Source organism: Protomyctophum parallelum (genome assembly GCF_964188405.1).
Source record: "Protomyctophum parallelum genome assembly, chromosome: 7".
NCBI classification, from domain to species: Eukaryota; Metazoa; Chordata; class Actinopteri; order Myctophiformes; family Myctophidae; genus Protomyctophum; species Protomyctophum parallelum.
In genome coordinates, this window is record NC_139705.1 from 30,501,246 (window position 1) to 30,528,224 (window position 26,979).

A 26,979-nucleotide genomic window follows, 5' to 3' on the forward strand; every position below is an offset into this window, starting at 1 on the left:
GGAATTATTTCCTGGGCCTGGCGTCGTCATGAAAGGGGGCGGGATTGCGACGTGTGAATTAAGTAATGCAGATGTTTTAACAATAATTTGGTTTCATATTACACTCTCATATTACCTTCAATTATCCTCTATCTGCAAAGTTTTTGTTTCATAAAAATCCACCATAGAAACGTTATGAGCTACTTTCTGTCAAGAAATGCCCTGCATTTGATTATAAGTGTCAGAGTTTGGAAGTGCTTGTTTTCTATAACGCAACATTTATGCCTCCTGCATTATGTGACATTTAGAAATCTCACCTTACCTTATCACCTCATCTTACAATTTGTGTTTTTGGTATAGGTTCACTTGTGGTGCAGTACCTAGTAATCTAACCAAACACATGCGTGGTGGTGGCGGTGGCTCAGGGAGTCCCCCAGTGTACTGAATTTGCAAAAATGTAATTACATTTAGAAAAAGTGCAGTAAGCTGCATATTAACCTCTTTCGCATGTCAAAATAGGCAGAACTTTTCTAAATGGTTAAAGAGGTTTTCAAAAATGTAGGCATTAATTAACAGGAGTCACAGGACTACTGCATAACCCGCGTTCCCCGCTATTTAATCCAATATTCTACTCTGCCTAGATTGTCTTATTACCTTAGGAGCATACGCCAAAGTATTTGCAGCTTTGATCAACGAATATCCGGCGAAATATAGTCCAATGGTTTGTTGTTTATGAGAAGAAACAGGCGCCATGACAATGCAATACGAGAACAGCTTGCACAGCGCGTTGCAGTCCAACCAAGGTCCCCGTTCACTTGCATTGAGCTCATTCCCCCCGAAGCCCTGTAGACCAGACCAAAAGTATGATTCGTCATCATAACACGACGGCCTCGTCACCAGGTCCGCAACAAATCCGCTATTTATTTTAAATTATTTTAAAACGGCAAATTAAACGCATTAAACAAATAGCGGGTTTAGCGTATTAAGCAGAGCTGATCGTTGGATTAAACAATTTAAAGCCCTGAAAGTGTTAATCAATTATTCCGCCACGCCAGTGTTTTTTTTTTTTTTTTTAAGATATTTTTTTGCGGCTTACGCCTTTATTGATTTTTTAAGGGATAGAAAGTAGGCTGACAGGAAACGGGAGAGAGATGGGGGGATGACATGCGGTAAAGGCCGTGTCGGGTCCGGGAGTCGAACCCGCGGCACACCGCGACTGGATCACCAGTCCGGTGCCCAGACCGTTACGCTACGGCCTGGGCCCACGCCAGTGTTTTTGAGTGGTGAATGGCGATCACCTTTTCTTTCCACCGGAAAATAAATTTTGTAACCGCAGTCATCGGTTCCTTAGTTGTGGGCCGTTGAATAAAGCTTGTGTTTGACCCAAAAAACACAATCTGGGAAAAGTTTACATTGAGGCGGATGATGGAGTCTGAGTTTTCACTTCTAGGTTAATGTCCGGCTGTATCCGTCGCCTATAGCAACCTAGAACCAGTCATACGTTGGCGGCGAATTCCGCAATCTATCGTAAACCATTTCGTTTCAGTCACATTTTAGTCACCTGGAATGTCTTAAATCTTAAATCTACAGTTGATTTAGTCGACTAAAATGTATTTTGGCGGGGCTTGATTGAGTCGTAATGACTGATTTTACACTTTTACAAATAGCCGACCTACAAGCTCACAACGTGTCGCGCTGCAACGTGTAGCATGCAATCGGCTATTTTCAGCATGGAACCAAGTGTAAAATGACTTATACTGGATCTCTTGTCCACTAGTCACTTCCTAACATTTTTGTCTAAATTGTCAATATATTTAGTTTTAGTCATCGTAGATTAGTTTTCATTTAGTTTGTCTGTGGAACAAAAGGTAGTCGACGAATTGTTTTTGTCATAGTATCAGTCGACGAAATCAACACTGACTGTTACTCACGGTCATTTCTGCGTCTGCGGAAGGATGACCACATGGCACTGATCCTCTTGAGAGGTCCTCTCTCTCCACTACCATCTTCACAGGACTGAGCCGGTTCTAGAGTGGAAAGAAAATTAATCCATTTAGACCCGAGACCAGATTCTACAAATGTCTTCTAAATCATGACAGTTTTCAGAAAAACCAGTGGTTCTCAAGGTTTTTCCATATCAAGGAGCCCAGAAACTATATGTAATTGGCCGCCAACCCCATCTGAAAATATGTTGATCTAGGGACCGTCCCAGAAACAAAGATTTTAGTTAAAAAGGTTTGCTCTGATACAATATATATTCAAAGATTTGCGCCACATTTTCACGACTTTTCAAAAACAAATGGCAGATCTTTTTCACATGATCTGCAAGCTCATAGCACGGCACCATCTGCAATTTTCCAATAGCTAAAACCAAAAGGGGTTACCGTCCTGAATGTATTAAAATATATAATTCAGTAAAAATTAAGAAAAATAAAAAGTTCTAGTCTAATCACCCGCCTGAGGTTAAAAACAATAGTGACGACAAAAATGTGGTGCTCTTCAATCGAGCAAATAGTCGAGTAAAAATGACTCCAGCTTACCGGTACATATAATGGAAGTCCATGGTATTGAATAGATGGCAGCTGATAAAAGCCTAACTAAACATTATTTAAAAAACATCCTCTCTAAATAGTCATGGATTCAGATGCGTTTGCACTCAAGAGTGTCTTCATCGCAGGGTGTTAACTTAAGACACTTAAGAAACTGAAGACAGGTGTTCAATATTTTAAAGACTTCAAGCGGTCATGTGACATAGGTCAGTGGTTCCCAAAGTGGGGTTCGGGGACCCCCAGGGGTCCTTGAGGGAGTTCCAGGGGGTCCCCAGCTAAATGATAGTTTGTAACCAAATGGACCCTTATGGGTCTGTAACTCTGAGTGTACAAATGGAACCAAACGTACCCGTTATTAAATTAACATTGATTTTTTTACAATCTAAATTTGGGGTCCCAGAGATGGAAATGCCATTAAATGGGGGTCCTTGAAATTAAACGGGTTGAGAATCACTGCTAGAGCCGTAAAGATCTTCTCTTATGGGGGTCTCTTGCATATCTTTTCAAATGGTGGTCTGCGGGAAAATCAGTGTCCATTTGAGGTGCCTTGACATGAAAAGGTTTGGGAACCACTGACATAGGTCACGTGACAGTGGTGGACTGTACGGTAACAAAGTACATTTACTTGAGCATATTTGCACATTGTTGCACTGCAGTCTGTGTAGGCTGTAGGGTGCTGTGGTGCTGCTTGCCTATAGAGCGCCGAAGTCTGACGTCAATATCGGTAGAGGGCGCTAAGTACGCAGGTTCATGTACTTTTCATTTGCATTGTAATCCCCATAGGGAGATTTTAGATCGCCTCATATAAGAACTGTGTTTGAAAAATAAGCAAATCATCCCGGCCGTTTCACTCATATGAAGAATCAACTAACTGAGAGAAAACGCTAATGTTACTGCTGCCGAATTAGTTACATTTGCGCTATAAACAGACCGACAATAAAATGTGTCCGCGACCCAACCTTGGGTCCCGACCCATTACTTGGGAACCAGTGCAGCTGTATAGAATACGTTTGCATAGTTGATTTTACTCTATGGAGTCTCAGAGCTACAAATTAGGGGTGCGCGATTATGAAATTATAACCGATATCCGATTATTTGTAGGGTCATATCTGCCAATACCGATTCTGACCGATTCCGATATTATACAGAGGACCACAATGGAAACAAGCCTAGGCCCTATAGGGGCTTGGCCCAAAGCCTGTTAATAAAGTATTCACTCAATCAATAAATAGCCTATACTCTATTCTAACGAATGAGATGAGTACACAAATTAAATGTAGAAAAATGTAAAGTGTATTTTAAGATTTTACATCATATTATTTTACATCAGACACACACAGGCCAGGGAGGAGGGCTTGTACAGTACAGTACAGTACAGTACAGTACAGTACAGTACAGCACAGTACAGTACAGTACAGTACAGTACAGTACAGTACAGTACAGTACAGTACAGTACAGTACAGTACAGTACAGTACAGATGTGTCTGATTTTGTTTTTTACTGGTGAAAACCGATTAAATAATCTGGATTATTTTGAGACCAATCCGATACAGATATGGCCGATTCTGATTATGCTACGATTATTTTGTGCATCCCTACTACAAATGGATGAATTAACACAGGATCGTACTGCGTGGCTGGTGACCCAGGTGGATTATATTACTAACATGCAATTTAGGGACGGAGAAGTAGCACACGAGTTTGAAAACAAACTATAATCTTCGTATATCCCGGACTAAAGACTTTATTTGACTTCTCCATCTTTGCAATAAAACCAAAGCTCTACCATGATTAAAAATCATGATAGAGATTAGACTTAAGAGTTGCTGCTGCCAAGTTTGGTCAGATAACCAATGTTTTTTTAAACCTGGGTTTGAAAAAACACTTTATTACATTCTGAGCCCCCGACTTGAAACAGGTGCACCACCAAAGTCTATTAACTGCCCGCATGGGACGATGACTTACCCTCCTTCCCATTGACATCGGTATGGATGGATTTGGGCTGTTCACCTAGGACAAAAAGAGGGAACATTTAAGTCAATGAGAGACAGAGAGTACCCCAGGCTTAGTAGGCCACTAGGCCCTAGTATTTGGTGTATTCGTCCCATTAAACAAAGCAATACATGTTTATGCACAGGTACTGTAGCAATTTGCTTCCCATCAAACCTTTAATCGTAGAGCAACTTTATCTATGAAGTTGAATTTGCCTGCCTGTCTGGGTACACAATGATGATCCCTGTACTCTCACAAGTTGTGTCACAGCTGCATTCTCTAATGACATCGACATAGACTAAGTACTTTGCCAACAGGTGCTGACGTCGTATATAGAGCAGCGAAGTCTGACGTAATTTACACATCCTTTTTTTTATATCACACATCAAATAAGAACTGTGTTCCAAAATTATACCAAATAATCCTGGGGGTTTGACGGACAGTGATAAAACGCTAGGTAACGTTACTGCCGCGGAATCATTATAATTGAGCGGCATTTGAGCGGCGAATTGGCGGCGGCCATTAGTCAGTAGTCACTCCCATCTAAAAAGTCCATTTCTCTTCAGAAGTGTTACTATTGTAACCTCGACACAGCATAAGATCAGAAATGATCCCAGAACGTCCGCAGATGTCCACACTCCACACATACCTACATTCCGAGAAAACAGCCTTTGAAAACAGCCCAGAAACAGAAACTGGACTCCAGTGTTTCCTTCCTTCTTCCAATTGACTACGACCGATCACGTGACACGCGTGTCGACGCACTGCAAGCCATGCTGGGTTACACTTACAGGTGCATGATGGGAAGCCGATATATATATATATATATAAGATATATTTGTTTTAAGCTAGATGTGAGCGAGCTGAAGGCGCATGAACCTCTAGTTAGTTACATTTTCGCCAGGAACAGACTGTATCAAATATGAGTGACTGATTGTCATAAACGATACAGAGCCACCTCCCCGACAATATCACGGAGACAGTTTGTTTATCTTTGGACCACAATGCTTATGAGAGATGGTTTTAAGATGATCCAATGTTATTCTCCATCGAGACAAACTTCCGCAACCCAGGGGAAGAATGAGTGACGTCAGGACTTCGGTACTCATATAGATGTAAGATGACTAGCATCATAGCCCATTTACTTTATGCCTATTGCACCCACATGGGAACCGAGCTAGTATAGATCACCACAACCAAATGTTTTCCGGGTAGATAACCCGGAAATGTTAACCTTATTTCTGTAAGAACAGGACACTTATATCGTTATTGAGCATTAGAATTATATTCCACAAATTGACAAACTTCTGAACACTTTATTTTATATTGTGTAAATATCAATAGACATTCTACCATCGACACGTTTGTGTACAAACACATGTATTATTTTACTTTGGTAAATGGTGCATTTATATAGCTCCTTTATCCAAGGCGCTTTACATAGATTGTGCATTACATTCACCCATTCACACACCTTTACATAGATTTTCCATTACATTCACCCATTCACACACATTCATACACCGATGGCGGCAGAAACCATGCAAGGCACCAACCAGCACATCAGGAGCAATTAGGGGTTCAGTGTCTTGCTCAAGGACACTTCGACACTAACTCTGGGGGTAAATGGTAAAATGGTAAATGGTGCATTTATATAGCACTTTTATCCAAGGCGTTTACATAGATTGTGCATTACATTGACCCATTACATTGACCCATTCACACACACATTCATACACCGATTGCGGCGGAAGCCATGCAAGGTACCAACCAGCACATCGGGAGCAATTTAGGGTTCAGTGTCTTGCCCAAGGACACTTCGACATGTAGACAGGAGGAGCCGGGATTCGAACCGCCGACCCATGGATCATTGGACGACCTGCTCTACTTCTTGAGCCCGGGTTCGAACTGGCAAGCTTGCGGTTACCACCATCCGGTTACTCTACCCCTGAGCCACCACCACCTGTTTAAACAATAAAAACTAAATTGCAGGGGCGCCTGCTGGCCAAATGGTCCAGGCGCATGCCACATATAGGCTTTGGCCTGACAGCGCGGCCTGTGTTCGAGTCCCGTTCATGACGACCTCAGCTGCAATGAAGGCCAAAAACAAATCTTAAAAAAAGAATAGTGAGTGAGTTTCTAGAGGGGTTGCTATTGACGATATTCAGACCGCGGCCATCTTGCCAGCAAGGGGCAACTTCCCATTGACAGCCCATTCATCCAAACAGAAAAGTCCTATCTGATTGTATTAAACAACGGCAAACTCACCAACATTGCAGCTGTACGGAAAGCTTGAATTATCCTCTTTTTATCTGTAAAGTTTGTTTCATACCGTACACATAACATGTTATGAGCTACTTCCTGTCAAGAACTTATGTGCAGGTAATTATTTTCCTAAGTGTCAGAATTTGGGAGTGCTTGTTGGATATCACTCAACAACGGCTGTTCTGAATTTGCACTTGATGCAGGAGGCAGCAGGAGGTTGCTTTACTAAAAACGAGTGCTTCCAAACTCCAATACTTCAGAAAAAATCACCCGCAAGGAATGATTTTTATGAAAAACACTTGGAAGGTGGAAAGAGGATAATTCAAGCTTTTCGCACAGCTGCAATGTTGGTGACTTTGACGTTGTTTAATACAATCAGATAGGACCTTTCTGTTTGGATGAATGGGCTGTCAATGGTAAATTGACAGCCCAATTGACAAATTGCACCTAGTTAGCACCTTCCTGGCAAAATGGCCGCGGTCTGAATAGCTCATTAGTAGTAAAATTCACTACTTCTAATTAATCCTCCACTTCACCCCCTGGCCCATCGGGTGGTATACTGGACAGGATGGAACATATTCAATGCCCATGCATGGTCACATATTGTACCCACGAGCAGATAGAGATTAATTTCAGTCAGGTGTGGTAGATGGCAAAAAACACTAAATACTACCAGTGGCTATGAGACATGATTCTCATTTAGCTAACGACATAATGTGCCACACATCATAACTAATCACGCATGTTTGCTTTAGATTTAAAGTTAAACAAAGAACAAGGACAAATGGCTGGCAGGTGAATTAATTGGACATGGGCCAAGTTTCCAGTCGAGCTCACCAGCAGCAGTGTGGCAGCAGTGTGGATTTGCGGAAGGACAAAATGGGCTCGCAGAGTCGCAGCTACACAGTTTGTATAGTGGGTGAGGTTTGTCAACAAAAGTGAGGCACTTTTCAACTCCACCATGCCTCCACCTGAATACTAGCTTGCTCCTCTTTCAGGGGCAAACATCCTCCTTCTGTGTTTTTATTAAACATACGAAATGTGTTTTATTTTATTCTTCCATGTTTCACAAACACCTGCTGCCTGGCGGCATATATGCTAATGTTTCTATAAAATAACAGTCATGTACACTACAGTACACGCCTGCCTTTTATGATGTTAATGCTTCTAAAAAATGTATACACCTGCATATGATGATAATGTTCATGCATAATACCTACACTGTGTGTGTGTGTGTGTGTGTGTGTGTGTGTGTGTGTGTGTGTGTGTGTGTGTGTGTGTGTGTGTGTGTGTGTGTGTGTGTGCACTAGTAGTATACACTATGCAGTATCTCTATGGTGAGCGAAACAGTGGTTTTTTTTTACAGATTAACGACAAACTATTTTAATAAATTTGATTAAAAAGTTATTTATATAATTATTATTTTCTTTCTTCTGAGGATCCTAGGGCCTTCTCTGAATACCCTGAAAATGTGCAACTTGTGCTATTTAACCTGTTTCTATCTACCTCCCTTCTGCTCTCATTGCACCTCTATCTTCTCTGTTCTCACGTAATACTACAAAATGAGGGACCAGTCACCACACGCACACACAAAATAATTGCGCCCACTCCTTTTACACCTGTGATGTGACAAATAAAGACGATTCTCAAGCTCCACGGCAAGACTTTTGCATAGCTGATTTCCTTACTTGTTCTTTGCCTTTACTTATGGCATCTGATCTGTGGCACGCACAGATAGACACTAGGGGGTGCTAGAACTCCACCTGCCCTTGCCCTCTGGACAGCAATGTGCCCTTTTTTGTACAGTATGTGGACCATGGTGACGTTGATCAATTCTTGATTTAAAAAAAAGCTTCTAATATATTAATTATGCCCCAAAATCTATACATCTCACACTATTAAGGCACGCGCTGCAAAAGTGCCCATTTTTCACTTGAGCACCTGCCCCTCTAAATGTCTGTGCACGCCACTGCATCTGACAACCCAAGGTAAATGTTGCAGACACTCAAATCTGATTACTGCAATACATTTGAACAACGTTCAGTTTCTCTCTAGCTTGTTGTTGTCATGTCAGCACCCTGGCCTGCTTCCACCGCAGTCAGGAAATGTAGTCGCGTGGTGAGGTTAAAACACATTTTCATTGCCTCTAGAAAGTCAGACATCTACATCAAAGCTGTTGGATGCTACTACTGGCTATACATGCCCTAAACTAGTGGTTCCAGGGACCCCCAGGAGGGCTCTTTGAATGGTTTCCAGAGGGTCCTCAGCAAAGTAAGTTAATACAGTATAGCATCCAAATCCATGTATTACAAAATACCAGACATGCCTGAAGAAAGTCCGGAGGGACTGAAACGTTGCATTATTAAAAGAAAATACTCATGTACCGAGCAGATACACAGTGTGCGGGTGTATTTTCATTCCTTTCATCAAAATACCAGACGTAAAAGCTCAACGCTTCACGATGCAATGAGCTGTCAATGGTAAATGGTGCATTTATATAGGAAACCATGCAAGGCAGTAGGCACCAACCTGCACATTCACACACACATACACACCGATGACAGAGGAAACCATGCAGCAACCTGCACCAAGGACACTTCGACACTAACTCTGAGGGAGCCCGGGTTTGAACTCCATCCGGCCACTCTACCCCTGAGCCGCCACCGCCGCCCCTGTGAGCTCTGAGCTTGTATGGTAAATCTGGTATTTTAAAAATAGCCTATTGAAAATATTTGAAACTTTTTTTATCCCACAATTTTGCAACCCATTTTTTCACCCAGTGTCAATTATCTAAGCAGGGTTCCCAAACTGTGGTGCGTGCACCCCTTGTGGTGCGCGAAAGCCTTCTAGGGGGTGTGTGACATGAAAAGCGTAATGGTGGTTTTATGCTGTTATTCAGCAGCACAAACGGCAAAATCTGGTAAACCAATGTTGTAAGGAGATGTACTGTATAGAGCACCTGCGGGAGTATACAGCAGCTGCATGTCTCTCAGTGCAGTGACATTCTGTGATTATTTGCCATAATCATATTAAAAAAACAATTCAGCCAAATACAGCAAGACCTAGCACTGGGGGGTGCGTCAGCCTGGTCAGGAGGTACACGGCCAATCAAGTTTGGGGACCACTGATAATGTAATCCTGGGCGCTACACTTCCTCTGCCAACCTGGGGGGGCAGCAGACCATAGAGATATAGAGGATAGAGACCGAACCGGAGCGATAGACCCGCCTCCCCGCTATTCATTTCAGTGGAAGTTGCTCAGTGGCAATTTGAAGCACCCGGAAGACTGCCGGAAGTATAATTATAACTCAATGGCTCGAGCGAGCGGAAGTTTAGCCTAGCCTAGCCCCGGACCTCAATTTTGAGCTTACGCACATGACGTCATGAACGTCCGTCCACCTCCATGAAAGTGCTGCAATTCCACATTTCGCCAGTAGGTAGTGGCATCTTCAACGTTGGATAGCCTTACTGGGGGCTTGCAGCAGACTGACCTCATGCTTCCTTCTATGCATGAGGAGTTCAAGCTGCTTCTTTTCACCTGACAGGGGGGAGTTTCCCTGGCCAGACGTAGCGCGTGGAAGGAACACGTTATTACGACCAGTTCCTTTCCCCTCCATCAGGCGCCCCGGCTGGCCAGGGGATGTAGTTTAGAGACCAGGATTACTGCATGTTTTTTGTGAGGGTAGTGTACCTACCCTAGGGGACACGGGGAGAACATGCAAACTCCACACAGAAAGGCCCTTTCGCCAACCCCGCCTCGGGTATGGGCACTGATGACGTGGAGGAGAGAACACACCCCCAGCGGGAATCAAACCCAGTGCCTTCTAGCTGTGAGGCGACAGCACTACCGACTGTGCCCCAATATTTGGAAACATTTTAACACAATTTGTGGCACAAAATATTCACAGATGGGTCAGGTGTCCGACTACACATTAACTTGGGGGTCTTTGACATGAAGAAGCACTGCTCTAGTCTAGACAACTACATCAAAGCAAGCATCCACTACAGTAACCTACTTTACAGTCTATGGCTACATGCCATAAACTACTATAGCACTGCACATGCTACACTGTGGGGTGTGATGCTAGTTTAACGCAACCTGGGCGTGATTTTGCCCCTGAGGCAACAAACATGTTTCAACATCTCCAGCAAGCCCGCTATGTTGAGCATAGCATTGGGAACCCCATTAAACCTGCATTCTTCCCGATCCCTTAGATAAATCCTGGTAAAATCTTGTCTTTGACTATAGCCTTAAGTCAAGACAGATCTTGATTAAAGTAAGTGTGGGCACCTTTACTTAAATTGAGTATTTGTTCCAAAATGTAAAAAAATCAGACTTCAATTTAAACTTCCAACTTCTTGTTTGTTGTTGCTGTGCGGTTTTGTAGCATTTGTAGAAATTATAGGCCTTCATTTTCGAATGTTCAAATCATGTACTTAGTCTATACTTTGCATTACTTTAATAGCATATGCAAGTTCTATGTAATGTAGGCCTAGGCCTATCTGTGTCTGGGGGGCGTTTTTTAGCTTGTTTCATGTATTTATTTTATCAGGTATTCCTGGTTCATCTCCTATGTCAGCAGACACATTCCAGGCCCTAATATGTGCCGTTAGGACAGGTCTCCTAAAACCACAGCTCTCTCCACATAACAGCCAGAGGCGTTTTAATCCATCTAGATGGCGAGTGTTATGGCGACAGGTGGCACCATCATTCTAGCTACTGTATGTATGCAAACAAACCCCATCAAACATTAACCAAGCGGCCAAGCCTATAAGTAAACTTCTGAATGTCAATCCATGATGCAGCTGAAAGTAAACTGTGCAAACTCTACCAGGAATAGATTTCGGCTGGCTCTGCAAACATCGAACGTACCAGAATAGAAATCTACTTTTTTAAAGTTACGCAAGTCGCAAGATGGGTAACTTCTAATATAATCATTCCGTGTATGTATGCGTGCACAGTGCACACACACACACGCCTCGATCGATCGGTCATCATTTGAACAGTTTGATTTTCATCCAAAATCGCTGTCGAGGGGGATCTAGAGATACTCACTCCATCTGGTCTTCAAATGAGACAATCCGTGTCCTCCTTTCCCAAAGCGTCTTTTGACCTCTTCACTCATTGCTCCCTAAAGAACCTGAGAAAACACTTGACAACTGACTCCGGTTTCGTGTATTTTTCTTCTTCTTTTTCTTTCTATCAGCAAACAGAGTCGATTATCCTCGTATCCATGATGGTTGTTGTTGTTGTTGTTATTGGTTGCTGAAAGCGAAAGGAGAGTAGCCCCTGGAACAGCATGCTTGTTTGCAGGCAGGCTGGCTGAGGCTCACCGTAAACCGTGTGTCTGCTCGTCTGCTCTGCTGGTTGTTTTGTGGTGTGAGACTGTGAGTGAGTAGCTGCGGTGCAAACAGTGCAGCATGCGCCTCCTGCGCTGCCCCACTGCACTGCAGACAGACAGCCTACTAGTGCCTGCATTCAACATGTTGCATCATGACAAATGTTGACTTTTTAGTTTAGTTTCAACTTGATGTATATACTGTATCGTTATAGACTGTACTTAAACAAGAAGATACTGAACCACCACTCACTGGTAGTGTTATAGAAATTAATTTAAAGACACTACCTAACCTACCATAGTCATAGTGGTTGACAAAGTGCTCAACCTCAGGTAGAAAGTTACTTTAGTCAATCAAAGAATAGATAGGCCTACTCCTGGTCAAATATTACTGTGAAATTTGCTCTGTCTTATTGTTTTTGCTTGAGTTCCAAGTACTAGAGTAGCCTATAGGCCTACTTGCTTTAAAAATAGAAGTCTCCAAACTACATTTATATACTTATATATAGCCCTACATTTTGTTTTGTTTTGATTTTCCAGAATCTTTTTAAAGAATAGCAATAATAGTGAAAATAGCAGATCTACAAGCTCACAACACACAAGCTTGTAGACAAGAAATGCCACAGACTTATTCAAACATTACCGGTAGTTTATTATTGAATGTAGTATAGTTGGGGACTGTTTTAGACTGGATTTGCTTAGGATTGGTGTACTGTAATTGAGCAGCATACTGTACTACCGTACATACTGTATAGTTACTATAGGCTAAAATGCAAAAAGTGTAAAAGTCTGACATGAGTCTTACCTTCCAACATCCCTGTCCTCTTCAACAATATTCCAAAGGTACATGTTCTCTCAGGGGCAGGGCCAGTGTCCCCTGTAGGGGCAGGGCCAGTGTCCCCTGTAGGGGCAGGGCCAGTGTCCCCTGTAGGGGCAGGGCCAGTGTCCCCTGTAGGGGCAGGATCTTTATCCGGAATACTATCTAAACAGAAGAATACGGATTATGGAGATCAGGTCTTGCATGCTATGTTTAACCTGTAAACATTGGGTCCTGCTCTTCAGAATAGACAGTTTTGCCAAGGACTTCTGTGATTATAGCTATGACCTTAAGTTAATTATAAAAGACGACTTGGTCATTAAAACAAAATTAAAGACCTTTTCTCGTGGAAGTTACTCGGACTGACTTTGAGAAGGCCCTGCTGAACCCTCTCCATCTTATGGATCCAGTCTCCTCATCCCCTTGAAATTTGACAGGTTCAAAGTCATAGGTTATATAGGTGATATAATAGGCTGTGATTATAGCTATGACCTTAAGTTAATTGTAAAAGACGATTTAGTCATTAAAACAGAATTAAATACCTTTTTTCGTGGAAGTTACTCGGACTGACTTTGAGAAGGCCCTGCTGAACCCTCTCCGTCTTATGGATCCAGTCTCCTCATCCCCTTGAAATTTGACAGGTTCAAAGTCATAGGTTATATAGGTGATATAATATGCATGACAAGTGCTGTCGTTAGACTTTTTCACAATAATTTACAGTGGATTAGATTAGTGGATAATGCTCACTTTTGAGGCGGAAGGATGATAAGCTAAAAGTCCTCTTTTTTCTGTCTGGTGGATGATCGTCTGCCATCCTTAGTCTTTGTTTGTAAGGAAAAAGAAAAGAAAGACACAGTCAAATTTTAGAAAATCAGAACCGCAGATATTTTTCATAGTTTCTAGAAGACATTTTTAGAATCAACCTCAGGTCTTAACGCGTTAAAAGAAAAGTTAAATGATTTCAACAGTCCAACAACAGACTACTAAGTACTAGCCTATGCAAGTGTATAACCAATAAGGTCTTCTGCATGAGAACCAAACATCTAATACTCAGCCAAAGTGCAAACCTTCTTGCCAAGGCCAAGGGAGATATTAAGGCTTCTTGTCTTCACTCTTCACCCATGTCTGACCTGCCCCCCAACTGCCCCTGACACACACACACGCACGCACGCTCGCACGCACGCACGCACGCACGCACGCACGCACGCACGCACGCACGCACGCACACACACACACACACACACACACACACACCAACTCTCTACCCTATCCCACATGAGCCCCAGTGTTACTACCTGGATTGGAACGTACAGTAGCTAAGTCTCCTGCGTGGGGAAACAACTGTACTCTGTACCTTAATCTCATGTACAAGTTCAACGCACTGATACTCTTCTTGCACTACCACACTAGACACTACAGTATATGTTATGACCAACTGCTATGCTCATGCACCTTATTTCTAAACATCATGAACATAATTATTGTTTGGATGGATATGCTACATAGTACAGTACAGGTATGTGTAAATATGTAGATATATGTTGTCTCTTTTTTATCTCTTTGTCTCTTTTTTATCCCTTACTTTTCCTTCCCTTCTGTATAGCCTTTTCCGCCACTGTCTACTTCTCATCCGGGTATAATCACCCCACCCTTGGGCCTTGGCAAAGGCTTCTGGTCTTCACGCAGAGCTACTTTGTGACATGCAGTTTTTTTATTATCTTATAGCATACCTCCAAGGCTCATATTTTGTTTGCTTGCTCTATTGTTGACAGTGAAACACTGTATTTAAGCAGAGGACACACCCTCTCCATTGGCTTAACAATGAGAGCGCCTTGGGATCATGAGTCATCAGATAAGAGAGCAGTCTTTTAGACGTCCATCTGACCCACACACAACACCATGTCATTTACCAACAACACCAGCTGGGGTTTGGAAATGTGCTTGCAGCCATTCTTTTCTAACCTTCTTGTGTCTGCTGCAGCAGCAATGACGCTTTTAAGGCCAAGGCATTCCTATCAATTCAAGTACACAGTTGGGCCAAAATACTGGTAAAAAAGTGGTATATATACTATATATATATATATATATATATATATATATATATATATACATATATACGGTAGATATATATTAGAACTTTAATTCTGTTGATTTATTGGTATATGTAATTGTTTTAATTATATTAAAAAAACACTTCTTAAGGTAAGAACATAATCGATAGATGCAGAATAGAAGAGATCTCAAGCTCAGTCTGGACATGCATAGTGGAACGAGTAAATAACAAGTCTTTACAAGTCACCATTACATCAGGACTCCTATCTTTCCGCTGTCCTTCCATTAGCCTAAAGACACAGAAGTGGATATGTGAGCAGTGCAGTGCACTATAGTGACTCTGCATGGGAAGACAACATGGCCACTATTAATAGCACACTGAAATGACAGAAGTCGAGCGTGCCCATGGGAAATCTCACTAGCATAGCATTATAAACCCACCCTCAGTTGCATAGAGGCTAGGGGGATGCACTAAAGGCTATACTACTATACTATAATTGCTCATACAGGCTTTTCACTTTAGTTCCATCATATAATCATAGTTTGTTTGTGTCATACATGTCAAAGCATCTGCAATCCCAGATTGTCCACACAAGAGTCATGTGGGAATTGGATATGGATATTAATGCTAAGTACTATTTAATGGAGTGTGTGATATGGTAAATGCCAATGGTGCATTTATAGGTAACAAGATGACTCGCCCCGTTTCTGTTTTCCTCCCAGAATTTTCCCCAGTGAGGGGTGGGAGAGGCTGGACAGCAGACGACTATAAACTTTCATGACAGCAGACAGCCTAAGTACAAATATAATTTATGAAAAGCTATTACAGTAAAGTCTGTTCACAGAAGTTGTTGTAGGATATGTGGGGATTATCTGACGAGGTACCATTTGAGTGGGCAAAACCTTACATAATACTAAATAATACTAAATTGTTTATAGGGTCAATATAAGTCAAATAATATAGCCTTTCCACAGGAGTATCTTTTTATATTTTTCCACCAGCCAATAGCATATTGCAAAGTTATCCCCCTCACTGGTGAAAATTCCGGGGGGAAAAACGGGCAAGCACCGGGGCGAGTCATCCAGTATTCCATTTATATCCAAGGCGCTTTACATAGATTGTGCATTACATTCACCCATTCACACACACAGAAGGCAGAGGAAACCATGCAAGGCACCAACCTGCACATCAGGAGCAATTAGGGGTTCAGTGTCTTGCTCAAGGACACTTCGACACTAACTCTGGGGGAGCCCGGGTTCGAACTGGCAACCTTGCGGTTTCCATCCAGCCACCGCCGCCGATATGGTACATACATGGGCAACACTGGCGGCCCGGGGGCCGGATATTCAGTGATTTCACTTAATTCAAATATCACTTATTTTTTTATTTTGTTGTGATAATCCTCCCTACTATGTGTGCTGACCATATAAGGAGTTCCTCCCTGTCCTCAGTTAACCCCTGGGGGTCAAAAAACCTTAGGTTTTGTTTTTGGCTAGGTGGCCCAGCCTTCTTCCAATCAGGATAGAGAGGGGCCTTCCGCCAATCATGATTGAGCGGGGGCAGGCCTTGGTGTGCATACTGTTGGAGGATGAGCGTCCCCCCCCCACTGTAGAGCCTGTGCATATGCACATCTTATTACCGGGGCAGACCGGGAGGGTTTTCCAAATCACCCAAATCACTGAATGCTCCTTTAATGCGGCCGCAGGCAGTGGGGCACTGATATATTATTGGTTTCAGCTGTTACAATTCCAAACATGCAGACATGACCTGCTTTAATTACTTCAGTCTAAATGTGTACAGTAGCTTAATGACTAGTATTCAAATTATATTGTCTTTTTTTATGTCCAATGCATTTGTATTTAGTTCATAAAGTTAACATAAACTAACTAAAATGCATTTTAAATTAAATAAAAAGGTTACTTTTCAGGATTCCAATTCAAAAATAGCAAAAACTGAAAATCTGTATTAAAATTCAAATATTACAAAAATAGCTGATGTGCAGAGCGACACATTTGTAGATCGGCCTTGTAGATCCGCTATATAAGACAGTAGCAATGTGGCCCTCTGGAGTGAGTGTGGAAATATATAGTGGCCCTCGATCTCCATCGTCAAAGTTGCCCACCCCTGCTGTAGATGCTTTGAGGATACATTGTGGGACATGCGTTTTGAATCCACACCCGGGTTGCTCCGTGCATGAGGACGATGGAGGATGAGCTCCAGATCGGGGTCACTCACAGTCCTCTCTGGGGAATCTCTATCCTGTGAAATGCAACTGTATGTACAGCCAGTCCACCCCCACCCTTACCACACCCCCCACCCCCACCCCCCGGCCACAAAACAAACACACACAGGGTATTTTAAGCCTCTGGGAACTGAGAGTTGTACTATGGCTGTGTGTGTGTGTGTGTGTGTGTGTGTGTGTGTGTGTGCGCGTGCGTGTGGGATACATATATATATAGACACTAGCCCACTCTCTGGCTCCATCCATGGTTCACTTTGGACATCAAATAGGTGGCTCTTGACCAGACTTGAAGTCTCCACCTGCCCTCCCCTATAAGTTGTTTACAACAAGGTCGTATTAGCAAAATGGCTGCTTTGGTTATTTTGTGCCTTGTAATTTTTTCATTCTGGTTCTCTTTCATGTAATCTCTGAATATAGTCATTAGGCTGATGACAAGGACAAAGGGGTCTTCAAAACTAACCAGCCATTAACCCATTCTAAAAAAAAACGAATCCCTTAATATGTAATATTAGCCAGAAATAACAGGCTATTCTTCTCATATTACAAGGGCAAGTGAGACACTCCTGCCAAGGACAACCTTTGGAGGGCACTGAAACACAATATATCCCTCTGTTTGCACCAGCTACCGGCTCTCCTGCCAACGGTGCACAGTGCACGGAGCACTGTTGATTTTGTCGACAAATAAAAACTAGATTGTTAGGAAGGGACTAGTGGACAAGAGATCCAGTACAATTAATTCTCATCATTTCATTTTACACTTTGGTTGCATGCTGAAAATAGCAGATCTACAAGCTCACATACAACACATAGCAGCGTGATGCGTTGGTGTGAGCTTGTAGATCGGCTATTTTCAACAAATGTAAAATCTGCTATTACGACGGCATCAAGGCCCACCTAAATACATTTTAGTCGACTAAAACAACTGTAGATTTAGTCGACTAAAATCTTATATTTAGTCGACTAAGGGCCGATTCATACTCGGCGCTGTTTCGGCGCTGTAGTGCCGAAATGATTTCGGCTTGTCATAAATTTTCACTAGCACCGAAGAGCCGACTTTAGGACGGTATCCGCCCCCCCGAACCTCAAATGACGTCAAATTGTAGGCTCTACAGTCTACAGGCCCGAACGGACTTTTATTCGGCTCTAAAATAGGAGTATGAATCGGCCCTAAAACTAGACTAAAACTAAAATATTCCAGGTGACTAAAATGTGACTACTAAATGAAAAGAGACACTATGACTAAAACTAAAATCAAAATTTGCTGTCAAAATCAACACTGGCACAGAGACAACTTTTATACAGATTATGAAATGATTCATCTTTATGTTCCATTTGATGTTGTCCGGTTTGTTTGTGAGTATGTTTTTTGTTTGTACCCAAAGGGAAGTTGACGCTGTATATGCTTCTCAGGAAGTGAAACCTCTTTGAGAAGTTATATAGTAAAATACTCGGCATCCATTCATCCATTTGTGTGTACAAATGTAACCCCCGTAACAGATGTTTAACAATAATTTAACTCTTGAGAGCAAGGGTTAAAGATCTATAAGGGTCCATTTGGTTACCAACTCTTCCATCATTTAGATGGGGACCACCTGGAACCTCCTCAAGGACCACTGGTTGAGAACCACTGCACTAATGCATTCAGGAAAATTCTATAGTACTTCCGTTCATTTCTCAATATCAATACAACATCTGGAAATCAGCTCTGAACAAACAACGTCTTTCTTCACCAGCCTATATCCTAGTTCCTGTTTGCTGTTCTGGGTTGAATGGTTTCTACCTGTCACTTTCACTTTCACTGTGTGTGAATGTATCCAGTCCACATGACATGATTTTATTTAAATTCAATCAATATCTGAATAGCAACCAAGTGCTGTCTGCCTGTCTCTATATTGTTTATTGGCAGCTCACAATTAAAAGTAATTGCACCATGCAGTTACTGTAGCTAGCAGCTAATTTGCATTTTGTCAGGTAGACAAAAAACAAAGGTAAATAAAAAAAACTAAATATGAATATGATAAATAAAGTAAAAACAATCAAAACAAGTCTATGATGGTGACTTGAATAGGGCTGACTTAATCCGAAATCTTTAGGGTGATCTTAAACAGAGCAGAGTTTCTATAATGTTTGTACAACAATGTACAATTTAGGCCAGAGCGAGTTACAGTAAGCAAGAACAACACCTTGTAATACATCAAATATACTGTAGTCATGTTGTGTTTGTGGGTGTATAGAATTCAATTTCTCCACTATTAACCAGGCAGATTCAAAGCACAGAAAGCATAGTTCAACCTGCAGCTAACTGACTTACCATACACAGTACTGACTCTGTAAAGAGCAGTGGTGCCTCTATAGTCCAGCACGAATCCTCCTGGTTTCCCCAGTATAGCTTGAGATAAAGAGCGTCTTTGGCCTTTGCTGCTTTGATGAGAATCTACTACAGGACAGGATCCAACACCGTCGCTCTGAACCTCTGCTCACTGTCCATAACCTCACTGTCTGTATTCTGCCTGTGTCATCAATTGTCATATATGTTGCAACAACTGATCTTTGTATGAGGAAGTGTGTTAGTAGAAGTGTCAGTGCAGTGCACGTGCCTCACTGAGAAACAGACTTTGCTCTTCCATGCATTTCCTTTTCGACATCAAAGCCAGTGTTGGGTAAACATGAAGACAAATAGGTTTGTGCATACAGTTGAGTAGGCAAGCGTTTTCCATTTTCTGTGTGTGTGTCTGTCTGTGTGTGTGTGTGTGTGTGTGTGTGTGTGTGTGTGTGTGTGTGTGTGTGTGTGTGTGTGTGTGTGTGTGTGTGTGTGTGTGTGTGTGTGTGTGTGTGTGTGTGTGTGTGTGTGTGTGTGTGTGTGTGTGTGTGTGTGTGTGTGTGTGTGTCAGGTGTACTGATCGAAGTTACCCTTCCCTAACTTTAACTTAATAGTTACAAGAGTATGTTCTAAAATAAGCAATCATTAAGACAAAGTTGTCTGTTGAGGACGATGTCTGGGCATTTTTTGCAGGCAAGTCCACATTCAGTTATGGAGAGATCTTGCCCTCTGATTCCAGACAGTATTTCAGACAACCTATAGCCTGTAGGCTGTAGGTTGGCAAAGAATGAATAGAAGGCAATGGATCCCCATCTGGTGGCCATTTGGTTGCATTTCCTTTGAGCTCACGAGGCCCCATGCAACAGGGCCCTGTCAAGCGAGACCAAATCAAGAATGTTCCATTCACCATATCTGACATGTCAGCAAAACCGGCCCCATTCCGTTCATTCCAGTCCATCCTCTCTAGATCAAAACTGTTCATGTCAAGGACTCCAATTATGTATTTGGCCACGGATGTACGGTACCCCCATATGACAATATTTTGTGCAAGGGAGCCCCATACAAGATTGTGCTCTTTGCCAAGTTGTTTGTAAAATAAAGTCTGCGACATGCAGTATTGCGATAATAGATCAGATTTAGCAAACAAGTGCACTGTATGTTACTGTACAAAATGTATAGGTGTTTTATACGATAAGTAAATCTAGTAGATGTGTACTGTACATGAGGTAGGCTACACTTGAATGACACCACAGTGAATCTAATGATATTAGATGATATTTCCCAACCTGGGACAGGGGGATAATCAAAATGTCAAAACCTTTGAGTCCACTATAGCTGTCTCTGCCTGCTTATAATGAATGTAGTATCAGTGCAGCTCGTTGTGCAGTGTCTGTTATCTGTTAAGTACCGTATATCTGTTAAGTATAGTGATCACATTGTTCAATCTAAACATCAACAGTATGAGAAATGTGAACAGTAAGTAACACATGTATACACTTAAGTACAATAATAACATTGTTCAGCGATTCCTGTATACTTATAACCCTGTGTGTGTGTGCGTGTGCGTGTGCGTGTGTGTGTGTGTGTAAGGGGGTCTTGGTTTTTTTTTTTTTTTTAAGATATTTTTTTTTGCGGCTTACGCCTTTTATTGATTTTTTTTGAAGGGACAGACAGTAGGCTGACAGGAAACGGGAGAGAGATGGGGGGATGACATGCAGTAAAGGCCGTGTCGGGTCCGGGAGTCGAACCCGCGGCACACTGCGACTGGATTACCAGTCCGGTGCCCAGACCGTTACGCTACGGCCTGGGCCAGGGGGTCTTGGTTTTTGTCAGATATAAGAAGGGGGCTCCTAGCATAAAAGGTTGAGAACCACTGTCTTTCTGGAAGAACTGACTGTTCTTCTAAAAGAACATAATTTTAACGTCTGGCTTTTGTTAGATATATTTGATATTACTTTAATCAGAAACCTCATATAAACCCATTGAAAACACAGATACTTGGTTCTTCTGGAGTATTTTCTTTTCACATACAAAGATTCAAGGTTCAAGGATGTACGTGCTTTATTGTTACATCTGGTGTACAGGTACATAAGAGTAAAACTTATTTTTGTTCGGCTTCCTTCGGGCAATGCAGCAGCATAGCAAGGTAATAATAATTATTGTATTGTCACTATATCATTGGCACGTTTGACTGTCAAGGTTTCAGCCTCCAGCAAGAAACCCTAAATACAAAGGGAAGACATATCATTGCACATAACAACCCCTCCAAGGGGTCTAATGAAGTAGGCTAGCTCACCTCATAAACACAGGAATCATGGCACTCCATCTTTAAAGTGCAAGAAAAGGACAGTAGAGGAAGGAGGTCGGATGCTTTAGACCCAATCAAACAACTAAATGGTTGTATAATTCACCCTTTCTCAAGTCCCGCCTATGGTTGTGCCCCTCTTCACACCCATTGGCTGCTGTTTCGTGGTTGGACAAAAATCCTCTCTCTCCCCATCCACTACCATTGAAATAACATGTTTTTCAGTTGCTTCATATTGATATTCTGTGCACTCAATTGTTATTTTAAACTTGGTGTCAGTAAAAAGGAACATCACAGGTGCAGCATGGTGACTGGGCATATCATGGAACATCACAGGTGCAGCATGGTGACTGGGCATATCATGTTTGTTTTTAGTTTTTTCCAAAAATGATGTTTTAGCAAATTCATCATAAACAAGGACGGAACAAGGCAGAAAGAGCCTGCTGGATAGTCAGTCAGGGACCAATCAGAAGGCTGACAAAGGGTGAATTGTCACTCATGAGTCACATCCACATGGACTTGAGAGCACAAACTGACAGCAAATAAATGGTGAATGGTGCATTTATATAGCGCTTTACATAGATTGTGCATTACATTCACCCATTCATACACCGATTGCGGCGGAAGCCATGCAAGGTACCAAACAGCAATTTGGGGTTCAGTGTCTTGCCCAAGGACACTTTGACATGTAGACAGGAGGAGCCGGGATTCGAACCGCCAACCCATGGATCATTGGACGACCTGCTCTACCTCCTGAGCCACAGTTGCCCCATCCATCATGGACTCATAATATAACTCATAACATGAAGATGGCAGGTGGGCCATAAAGCTGTCAAGCAGCGACTTCTTGAGGGAGGAAATGATTATGTTATTGGCAGAAGGTATGGTTCAGATTTGCCTGAAAGAAGACCTGAAAGAAGAATGAGTCGAATCAGACAAAAATAATTTTGAAAGAAGCGGGGCAAATGGAAAAGTAAATCCCTATAGTCTGACCAAGTTTGTCAAGTTTCTTGGATCCTTTTAAGGATCTCCACTTTGAGTGTTTTCATCTGTGCAAGATTGGCAGTTGTTTTGCTAGTGAGTAGTCATGGGGTGTGAGGCTGTGACGGGATCGAACTGCTCAACCTTAAAGATGCAAACAATATATATTAAAAAAGGGAGAAAAAGAAAAAATCACCAGCAACCATATGGCAAATGAATGGCTGACAAACATGTGAGCTGAAGCTTACAGCATTAACAACCATCGCCTTGAGCTGGTTTAAATATACAATATAGGACTTTCATTTTACAGGCCTATATGCTTTTTATTTATGTTTATTGTTTACATTTGTATTGTGTTAGTAAGTAGGCCTAAGCATCAGAAGGCTGAGTTATATGGTGAGGCGAGATCAAGTAAAAGAGTTCATCTGGAAGCCATACTCATAATCTCAGGTCATAAACCAAAATGTATCCAAAAAGGGTGTAGTGAGGGGAGGGATATTGTTGAATGTGTGATATAAAATCTATATATTCTTATTCAAATCTGTAGTTTTGGGTGTGTGGCTGGAAGGCAGTTGGGGAAGATGTGGGGTGCGGGTGGTGATTGATTATGCTTAGTTTTATGCTGTCAGGTGACAAAAATAGCCGATCTACAAGCTAGTTGTTGTCACAACGTATCAATGAGCTGTAGATCTGCTATTTGCGGCACACAGCACCCGTCGTATGACAAAGATCAGGCCTGTGGGTGACAGGATGGGAGGTTGCCAGGGTTCTGTTCTGAAAAGAAAAAGTAAAAAAGTAAAAACCTTTTGGGGTAAAAAACAACAACAACAACAACAACAACAAAAAGAACAGTATGTCTTTGCTCAGAGCCTGCCGTTATATTGGATATGTCTGATTAAATCAATTTGATAAGAAAGCTAAATTATTTGCAAAACTATCTTAGAAAGGCCTAAAGCATTCCCCTCCTGACATATATCCCTAAAGATCTTGTGATTTACCTCCATTCCATTCCATTTAGTCTGAAGCTAAATTTCCAACAAATGTTACATTATGAAACGTTTGAGGGCGAATGTGTTTGGAAACACTCTCTCTCTCTCTCTCTCTCTCTCTCTCTCTCTCTCTCTCTCTCTCTCTGCACAGGTAAATCAGCTAAAGGTCATTGTGTGGTTAGCAGCAGCACACTGACAATGAACCAAAAAGGCACTGTCTGCAACACAGGCTTTCTGAACAGTTAAACAATCGCTCTAAACAGGTGTCTGAAGGCCAATTCTTCCCAGTGCCTGAGCTCTCCGCCTGGGTGTTGATGAGAACTCTTCCATGTAACAACCAGGCACAGACACGACAGACATCAGGGACATGCTAGATAGCTGTCCTCCAGCAAGGAACACGGTGTGAAACCAAAGCACATGACGCATTTAATGGTCACACATGGTGGGACTGAAACATTTTTAATGACATGTTTTGGGGGTATTCTGTTATGTATATTTCGTTTTGGGCAGCTGTGCTCCTCTTCTCAGGTTGTTTAGGTACCAAGCCATCAATCAAGCATTTATGCAACGTGTCGTGATGCGATGCATTGTGACTTGTGAGCTTGCAGATTCTCAAACAATCAGACCCGTCTGAAGTGAGTGATACTGTCCTGTACTGTACTGTACTGTACAAGCCCTCCCCCCTGGCCTGTGTCAGTGTGTGTCAGCTGTGTCTGTGTCTGTGTGTTAGGCTGTGCAACAGTGACTCTTGGTGGTGAACAAACGCATAACGCTATTTCTGTGCTCGGACACAGCAGGGACACAGGGACAGACCAGGGACCCAGCCACACACATAGCTGTCTATAGAGTGGTTGCACCACTCAAAAATGACATTCTCCGTAGCCTATATGACAGTGGTTCCCCCAGGGGGGGTCCCCAGCTAAATTATAGTTTATAGTTTACATTTGTACACACTCAGAGTTAAATTAACATCGATTTTACAATATAAATTGGGAGCCCCAGAGATATAAATGCCATTAAATGGCAAAACTTGGGGTCCTTGAAATGAAACGGGTTGAGAATCACTGCTAGAGCCGTAAAAGTCTTCTCTTATGGGAGTCCCTGGCATATCTATTCAAATGGGGGCTAATGAGTGTCAATTTGGGGGTCCTTGACATGGAAAAGTTTGGGAACCAGTGGCCTATTATGACAGTGGTTCTCAGCCTTTTCAGGACAAGAAGAATATTGAATATGGATGGATATTGTGAAAGTAGCTGTGCTACACGCTGCCTCATCAAGCCCAAACCACACGTTTTAAGGTCAACCAATGGAACTCCTTGCAACTCAAGGAGTTGCATTGGTGTGGTTGACCTTAAAAACCGTTTTGTCCCACATAATCTATTATTTGACAATTTGGCCATTTTATTATTTTATTTGGTTTTAGAGATTAAAAAGGTACCTTAAATTATCACAAATGTATACCCTGTAATACACATTACACATTTACTGTATGTTGGTGTGTTTACTCTTGAGTGAGAAAACAATGTTTTGTTGCACGTCGAAACAAATTGTCTGCTATAAAGTCCATGCAGAACCACTGGCCTATGAGTGACATGCCCCACAATTAGGGACGCCAGAGTTCCAAGTGGTTTAATAATTAATGTGATGTTCACACATTTGCCAGACAGATCTGTTATGTAATCTTCATAGTAGGTCAGAGGGCATTCGTTCAGTCTAACTATGCTGCACTTCTGCAGCCTGGTGGCTTTCATGAGAAGCAGCACAGGAGCCTCAGTCTACTCTACTGTATGACAGTGCAGGAAAAGAGACAGATCTTCATAGAGCAACCTTGAGGGAGAGAGAGAGAGAGAGAGAGAGAGAGAGAGAGAGAGAGAGAGAGAGAGAGAGAGAGAGAGAGAGAGAGAGAGAGACTATACTGTAGGAGGAGGCCCTGTTTCCCCTATTGCAGTGGTTTTAAACCATTTTCATATCAAGGACCATTATTTATTCAGCATTTGAGCCACGGACCTGCACTTGATGACATTTAGCCTCTCAGGCCAGATCAAAATAACAATCCTTCTGCATTCTCTAATTGTGTACACCTCTTATGAATGAAGTAATGCAGATGTTTAACAATAATGTAACTCTTGGGAGCATAAAATTTAACTTTGTTTTGACTTTACGCTCTCAAGAGTTAAATATCTATATAAGGGTCCATCTGATTACCAACTCTTCCAGGGGGGGGGGGGGGGGAAGGGGAGAGAGAGAGACTACTGAGGAGGCCCTGCTTACCTCTATTACAGTAGAGCACTGTTTACATGAGGTTGAGGAAACCTGAATTGAGCAATTTAAAATATCAGCTCATCTGATATTTCATCAGATTTTGGGGCTTTTTAGCCTTTTTTATTGATATACAGTATCTTGACAGGAAACGGGGAGAGAGAGAGGGAGAAGACACACAGCCAAGTTAGCTCATCTTTAAACATTAGAGCTATCTAATATCTATGTCACAAATCTAACTGGTTCATTCTCAGTGGTGGAAAGGAACTATTAAAGTGCTTTTATGGAATCGTGCATTTCCCGGCAGTGTGTTGGTTGGTTGGGGTGAGAGAGCACGTGACATCACGTGCCATCATCAGGGATGGAGGGATGTTATCAATATTAAGCCCATATACAGTATGGAGATCCCTGATGTCATCAATATGATTGGCCAGCAACTCTACATCTGACCTCAAACCTTTAGATCTCCATATATGGCGCTGACCTGTTCTGACATCCCATGCATATGTTGATCCTTCCCCATCCATCCTTCCTCTTGATTGATACCCCCCATGCCAAAGCGCCAGTGCTCACCCAGCAGTCTGCTGTCAGCCTGTCACCCAGGCGGTTGCATGCACACGACCTCACTTCTATCCCTCAGGCGTCTTACTGGTACTTAAGTACAATTTAGAGGTATTTTTTACTTTCCTTGAGTATTTCCAAATTCGCGAGACATTCGAAAAGCATTTTCTGGGGTCCTCAGCCAAAAACATTGAGAACCCCTTCTGTAGGTTAATGACCGTGAGTCCGTTACCATAATTTGCTTGAGGTGTAGGTGTTTCCATAGCCACCACCCCAAGACGCGGCATTCACTTGACACACACTTCAAGGAATCTTATGGAAACATACAA

The 26,979-nt window shown here is 42.2% G+C and overlaps 1 protein-coding gene across 1 annotated transcript in view; it reads right to left on the reverse strand.

The window, feature by feature from the left end:
• The window catches only part of dennd2da (DENN/MADD domain containing 2Da), a 34,704-nt gene extending 21,345 nt beyond the window's left edge, over positions 1-13,359 (reverse strand). The window contains exons 1-4 of the mRNA XM_083769528.1: positions 13,279-13,359; positions 12,929-13,105; positions 4,494-4,538; positions 1,911-2,006 (exon numbers count right to left, since the gene is read on the reverse strand). Of these exons, the coding sequence (XP_083625654.1) occupies positions 1,911-2,006; positions 4,494-4,538; positions 12,929-12,938 (151 nt within the window). The 5' untranslated portion in view covers positions 12,939-13,105; positions 13,279-13,359. The remainder of the gene's footprint in view (positions 1-1,910; positions 2,007-4,493; positions 4,539-12,928; positions 13,106-13,278) is intronic.
• Between the last annotated feature and the right edge of the window lie 13,620 nt (positions 13,360-26,979).